Below are 7,928 nucleotides of genomic sequence, written 5' to 3'. Positions count from 1 at the left end.
AATTATTTTTACTGAGAAATATTCCAAAAAAAAAACACTAAAATCGAATCAAATTCCCCCAAAAAGCGATTCTCAGGGAAGTTTTAAAAGACTAATCATTGTCATCATATTACCAACCGATAATAAAAATCTATGAGTATATTCTCTGAACACTCATTTTATAACAGACAAGTAAAAATTCAACTTTTTTACTACTGTCAATTCCATATTTTTTGCGAGTACTTTTTATCGCGAATGAACTCTTCAACGGCAAAGCGCGAGAATAATAATTCGCGATTGATCGGTTGATCAAGGGATTTTACAAAGATTTCAGCTCCATAAGAATAAGGCGAGTAATTTTATTTCGCGTGTGGTGCTTCTCGCGAAGATACGCGATAACTAATTCCACAGTATATTTAAGAATCTACAGTATGCTATATTTTTCTTTTCTTTTGAGCGATAGTTAAAAGAGTACTCAGATTATATTACCTAATCCTATGAATTTTGTTGTTTTTATTATAAATTCAATATTTTCATCTATTCTGTATGTGTTTTCAGTTTTTTTTATCATTTCAAACCAATCTATTGACTGACGATCTATTGACCGGTCAATAGACTGCACGTTCTATTGACTTGCAGCGTATTTCGTAAAAAACCGATCCGGGTTTCAAATTTAGTTGTTTGTAACACTGCACAGACATGATAAACAATCATCTTATTCGATCTTTCGACATTGGTTTTAAAAATTGTGTGATTTCAATGGTCGGATATTTTATTTAATGAGAGTTACTTTTAATTAATACACTGAGGGACGTGGAGACCGGGCCTTCGGGTGAGACCTATCAACCGAGGTCCCGTGTCGCAGTAGGTGCACTGCTGGCACGAAATAGGTCCCTCTCCACCGGCAAGTGGTGGCGTCTCCATATGAGTGAAAATTTTTCGAGAGGAATGTAAACAATAGTCTATACAATCAATCTTTAATTAATATTACAGATGCACCATATCTAGTTATACCTTTACAATATGGTACGGGAACCTTCTGTACTGAATATACAATTGTGAACACTTAATACGGAAAATAAAATTAGGTAATAAAACAGTTATTTAATGCCTGATCAGTCAAAAGACCAGAAAATTTTTCCCTCGATGCAGGGAACAGCTCAGTGTGTTCTATTGCCCTCGGCCGCTGGCCACGGGCAATAGAACACACTGAGCTGTTCCCTGCAACTCAGGAAAAATATTCTGGTCTATTGACTGCTCAGGCATTAAATAATTGTATATTAAGCAGATATTGATAGCAATGGTTATTTGTATGATTTAAATTTATATTAATGTTTGGGTCATAATTTTTGGTCATGGTTTTAAAATATCTTAACATACATATGCCTATAATAAAAAAAAAAATGGTGGCTTTTATACGTCCCATTTGAGAATTTATAACTTTAAGAATATATCGCCAGATAACGTTAACGTTAAGGGCATCAAATTAAGACATTACTCTACACATGTTGCAGTGAGGAATCTTTTATGTGCCTATACATGTCGTGATGCGAGGTTTTTAAACAAATGGGACACGTGCCTGGAATAAAAGTTGAAAATCACACGCAAAGGAAAAATACCAAAAAATTAAATTAAAAAAAAAACTCTTTATAGAAAGCAAGAGTTATTATATGTTTGAAAAAAGAAAACTTTTTTGTTCATTTTTATTATTATTTATAAGTATTACATTTGAAGACCGCAGGTAAGTGGCTTACAGGGGTCACAGTTTTGAAAAAAAAATTGTTTTTTTTTTAAGAAAAACTGACTCAATCCTCTCTTTTAGAGATCATTCTGTGAATTATCGTCATTGTCTATTTTAAAAAAAAATTCTATGACAAATAAGTAAACCAAAAAGTAATATACTAGAACGATGGACAAGTGGATTTTAATTCTAAAGTTTACAACATGTAGAAAATTCCTGCATGTCTACTATTCATATTGACATCGTCTGCTTTTTTTTATTGTGTTGTACAAGTTATGACTGGAACTTAATGTAATAGAAGTCAGGTATTTAAATATAAATAGGATCGAGTCGTCTTGATACCAGCAGACCTCAACGCGAAGTTAAATGTTACGCAGTTTGGTGCAATTGCTTGTGGGTGAGGCTTGACTTAAAATTGTTCTGATATGGATTAATTTTCAGAACACAATCTACAGCTACGGGAACGGTGGACTCATTTCATAAGGATTATGTGTATTGGACATACTTTTTCATTCTTTAAAGAACTGCTATTTCAGAAGAAACCGCTATTCGTCGTTCAATGCTTCCGACATGGTAAAACTTTATCGGACATTTTCTATCGACCTTCAAGCTCAGTTACTTGAACAAAAGAATGTATGATTTAGTACAGCCGTTGTTATAAAGATAAATTGATGGATTTTGATTCTGAAAAGAACACATTTTATCTTAGTAAATTTCGTGAATATGTGAGTCAGTGTTATTTGTCAAAATTCTCAAATTGGATATGATTAGCATGATTAGGGTCTGCTTATTTTGTTTCGTGATTTCAAGATCACTCCTATGGTTTGGAAGAATATTCTGAGGTACTAGCTTTTTTTCTGTGTTGATAAAAATAGTGACAGCCAGGTATGGTTAAATGGGTACATTATCAATACGCGTGTTACGCGAGAAAATTTAAAATGAACCCGTGTGAGACAAACCTGCGGAAAGCTAAAAATAGTACCTCTAAGGTAAGCATTAAAGTGCACCCGTGTGAGACAAACTGCGGAGAGATAAAAACAGTACAAGGTGTGTACAAAATTGTAAAGAGCCACTGCGATTTCAATATGATGGATCTGAAAAAGTTGTATGGTTTCCTTTGGATTTTAATATTCATCAAAACGAGAACATCCAAGGTAAGCATTCTATCTTAAAAAATTAATAAATTTTACAATCAGAATCTTAAAAATTGGCATTCGCTTCCTACCTAGAAAGTCTAGAGAAAAAAATCTTTCTTCACGACTACTTGTCATCAAATAATGATAATGATTTTTTTATGTGAAATAGCACAAATTTTCCAAAATATTTGCTGTTTTATATCATTTATACAGTTTTTATGCTTAACACTTTTTTATGGAATGTCCAAACACTCAGAGGCTAAAACGACTTCGTCAGAATGAGAGAGAGAGAGAGAGAGAGAGAGATTTCCTTTACATAAAGTCTCATACTCTTAATATCATCCCTTGATAAAGTCCTAGCAAAGATTATAAAGATGCCTAAAAAATAATATGATTCAAGAGTATTGATTTTTAAATGCAGAGAAATGAATCAACACAAGCACCTGAATATTTTTTAATCATTCTACCGCCGGATATATATAAATACATGAGTTGTGCATTTTGACATTCTGGCCGATTCCGCGGGTATGGGTACGAAGCATAAAAATCATTTCGCGCGAAATTTAGACTTCTTAAAAGAAAATTAAGTTAGATAGTTTACCAAAATCGCGGATGAACTATTATTAACTATTGCATAAAGATAAAAGAGAGTAACGCAAAGACGTGTACCAAAACAACGGCATCACATGACCTCTGTTAATGTTCCTTAATAAAAAAAATAAAAGAACAACAATACCCCGGAGTTTAATAATTTCTTTCAGTAAATAATAGAGTCGACAAACATCTATTTTGCCTAAAAAGAGCTGCTAGAATCCCACTGTTCTGTCAGTAAAATAATTATCCACACATTGCACAAAACCTTATCCGATGTTTTGAATTTTATACATAAGGACCTAGATTTTTCGTAAAACCTTGCTTTACTCAGGATTCTAGCAGCGCTTATAAATTATTGCCTCCTTACAACTTTTAGTGACATCGTAATAATGTACATGTACAACATAAGATTACTTCGATGTCTCATTCATAATTATGCTAAAATTTGTGAGCTATGAAATCCTTATTGATGACAATATAGCACTTCAGCTTGATTCAATATTCTTTATGCGGATACCAGAGGTAACAAAAAGATTATATAAACAGAGATCACTTTATGTTGTACATCGTTAGGGGGACCAGAGGTTACCTTATATGTACATCAAAAAGAAGACCAGATCTCTCCCTCTGTTCTACTTCATTAGGGGGTACAGAGGTCACCTTGTTTTGTACATCAATATGGAGACTTGGCCCCAGGGTCATGAAACATCTTAAGCTTAAGTCAAAATCTCTGTTTGTTAATAAAATTTTGTAGAAGTCAAGCAGACCAGAATTAAAACATTTTTCAATATTGCTTCTGCGAAATGTTGTTATCTGCAAAATTCAAAATAAATTGCATAATTAATAGATATTGTATAGGCGATTGAAAATTTGACTTAAGTCTAAGTTTGTTTCATGATCCTGGGGCCAGAGGTTATTTTATGTTGTATGTCATAAGGGGGCAAAGGTCATCTTACAAGGGGACAAGAGGTTACCTGATATTGTACACCATTAGGGGACAAGAGCTTACCTTACATTGAACATCATTTGAGGGTCCAGAGGTCACCTTATACTGTACATCATAAGGGGAACCCACTGAATAGGAGGACCTGTCACTGAATAGGAGAACCAGTGGTCTCCACATCAACATGGTGACCAGAGATCACCTTATTTTGTCCAATATATAGCGGGACCAGATGAAGAGGTCACCTTATGTATATACATCAATACTTTTCAATACTGTGACACAGGACCTCGGTTTATACTGTTTTATCTGAATGTAGTAGTCCTGGAAGTGCTAGCCATGGATTGCCCTGCTACCTCTGATCACAAGAGATATGTCACGCACCTGCTGTGACGTGTACCTAATGAGGACCTGTCACTCATCGCACACTTTTTCTGTTACCGGGTGCAGAGTACAGACAAATCTTTTCAGCTCCATCAATATTGTGCATTGTATATAGTAAATTGCATATGAAGGACTGGTCTCCATGTCCCACAGTGGGATTCGAACCCACGACATAGGGATCAACTCTTAACTTTGCAACTGTAGAGCAAACAGTCTTATATGGGCAACTCAACTGACCCAAGTCGCAATGTAAATAACAATAGATCTCAATGTAAATAACTTACTTCAGAGAAAATTCAAGTTAAAACTGTAACAGCTGTGTAAAGCACAATCTATTAATAAACTTTAGAAAATATTTGTTAGTAAATATATACACTATATCATTCAACTTAACGCCACTTTATCTAGATTTGGAACATAAATTCACAATGGCTGAATGCAATGGCATGCATTGATGCAATCTCAATCTCCTATACAAAAGTACAGAGGTAATTCGAACTAGTTCTTCCAAAGCTGTCGTTTAATAACAGCACACTGACAGCTGATTTCTGAGACATTTCCTTTATCGAATGAATGGAATTCACTTCCTTGTACATTAATATAACAAAATCATCTTTACTTACCGGCAAACCGCCTGCCTTTCACTGGCGCCGTCCTCGGCATTGTTGCTACTAGGCAAGCACATGGCCTTAAACAGGTCGAGACCACTAGATTTTCTGACGTCAGAATAAATTTGCATGTAAATCAGCTAATATGTTTACTTTACCTACTGCTGAATGAGCCGCAATGCATTGTGGGCTACTACAAGTACCTAGCTGTGTTGAAAATTAAAGGCAACTTGAACTGTCCCTTGGAAACTTATTTTCAATTCTTTCTTGAAATTTGTGAAAGAAATATTTAAAATGAAGTATAATCTTTCATTTTTATGCTAATATTTACAAAATTTGCTTTATGAAACCTTATATCAACTTATAATACATCGGCCTAGTATACCATTGTTCAAAGAGACGTTTAAGTGCTATCGTGTCGATAAAACATTGATTTTTTTTTCACGTGATATACGTGTACATAGCTTTCGAAGGTAGTATATAGGTCCTTGTTTTTAGACAGCAGGAGAAAGTGTGCAATTATTATTTAACCCCTCAATATTATTAGAAAGTGTTTTATGTATATGCAAAAGTCAAGGCGTTTGTACGATATTCGAAGCAACTGTTAATCATCTAAAACAACTCCAATATTGAATGTAAGCATGGAGTAGTGTCTCTAGAATATAATCTTTCAAGTTTGGTCTAATAAAGTTATAAAGAAGCTCTATTGTTTTTCCGGTGACGAGTTAAATTTTGTGCAGTAAACCGACGAAAACCACGTGTAGCCATTGAATCGTAAACACGTGGTAGACTGTTATGCTTTGGGACTCTTTCACTCGATTGGAGAACGGGCGTGACGAAGACATCGTCACGTGTTCAAAATTGCCTTCCATATAAGGTAGTGGTTTCGACCTGTTAAACCACGCGATTGTCTTCGGCAGACAAACGTTTACTTTTTCAAGCGTCCAAATAATAATAATCTTTCCCAAAGAAAATCTGACAAGATTATAATTGTTCAGTGCATCAAAATCACATAAACGTTTGATTTCAAGCGTCTAAATAATAATAATGTTGCAACTTTTTTGGTCGCGATTATTATTGTTGGAGTAAAGACAGATTATAATTGTATGATCGATGTGGAATAAAATTGGCATGAAATTGAAGCGAAATAAAAATAATGTGTTCGCTTGGGCAAACATGATTATAATTGTTAAAAGTAAGAATAATTATTATAATTTTGAGGTGAAATAAAAATAATGTTTTTAAACATCGGCTGACAAGATTATAATCATGAGGCGAAAAATTATAATAATGTGTCCACATTGACTGGCAAGATTATTATTGTAAAGTTTGGATCATTATAATTGTAGGACAAAATAATAATAATGAGTACACATCGACTGACAAGATTATAATCATGAGGCGAAAAATTATAATAATGTGCCTACATATTGACTGGCAAGATTATTATTGTGAAGTGAATCATTATAATTGTAGGACACAATAATAATAATGTGTACACATTTAACAGACAAGATTATAATTGTTGCAGGAAAATAATAATAATGTTGTAAAAAGCAAGTTTGGAGGACATAATTATTTTTGGTATAATTATATAGGAAAAAATAATAATAATGTGGGGGTACCCTACGGCTTTCCATACCTTACTTTTAATTGTTTTTTTATTATTTTTTTTAGATCCAAAAGAGGGCAACAGAACAAAAAATTGGAAACATTATACTTGTATATCAAATACTAAATGTAAGCGAAGACTGCTCTGTTGGACAGAAATTCATCAAGGCCAACTGTACCGATTCGGAGCATGCCATTTGTCTTAGGAATTATACATGGAAAAACTTGGTAGCTGTGTGTGTTGACAATATTCCAATGCATGGTAGGTAAATCTTTCAGTGAGAATCAGATAAGTGAGCTTGCTTTGTCTATTGCTGAATTCATTTTTTTATGGTCACGATATATCTAGGACATTAGGAGTTATTTTTCTTTCTTATTTTGGAATACACAGAATTATGTATTTGGCATGAGATATCATGTCAACTATATATTTTTCTCTAGAAAAAAATTTAAAATTGTATATTATCGATGTGGAAAATAAGATGTTGGGTATCATGTAAAACAAACTCTTAAGTTCATATTTCAAGTGCTTTAAATTCCAATACTACATTTTTCAGGTCTGTGTCCTGTCCTTACACTGGCAAAGAAAAATGGAAGGATACCGTTCATAACAATTCAGATGGACCATCAGTCTATATGTGACAACTGCTCTCACTATTATTTGTGGGATGTTGGAAAATGTAAGTACTTTTATTTACATGCATTTAAGTAAATTCATTTTAGCTCTACTTGTCAGAGAACGGATTAGCTTATATGTTGGTAATGAAAAGGTGTCTGTCGTCCGACAATCTATAGCTGTCTGTCCGTCTGTCTGTAAATATTTTGAAAAAGCTACTCCGCCTACAGCTTTGGTAAGATTTTCATATAATTTGGCACACAAGTAGACTACACGTACATATATAATTTAGAGCATCGGTTCTTGATTTCAATGA

The 7,928-nt window shown here is 33.8% G+C and overlaps 1 protein-coding gene across 1 annotated transcript; it reads left to right on the top strand.

Annotated features, from left to right (window-relative positions):
* Window positions 1-2,487: 2,487 nt before the first annotated feature.
* LOC134256271 (uncharacterized) lies at window positions 2,488-7,676 on the top strand (the record flags this gene model as incomplete). Its single annotated transcript, XM_062738927.1, has 3 exons — window positions 2,488-2,874; window positions 7,063-7,258; window positions 7,554-7,676. Coding segments are annotated over exons 1-3 (586 nt in total), but the record flags the coding sequence as incomplete, so codon positions are not given.
* Between the last annotated feature and the right edge of the window lie 252 nt (window positions 7,677-7,928).

The sequence above is a fragment of the Saccostrea cucullata genome, unplaced genomic scaffold (genome assembly GCF_032062105.1).
Source record: "Saccostrea cucullata isolate Sc308-1 unplaced genomic scaffold, CSIRO_AGI_Scuc_v1 ctg885, whole genome shotgun sequence".
NCBI classification, from domain to species: Eukaryota; Metazoa; Mollusca; class Bivalvia; order Ostreida; family Ostreidae; genus Saccostrea; species Saccostrea cuccullata.
This window is presented reverse-complemented; position numbering and strand designations above follow the sequence as displayed.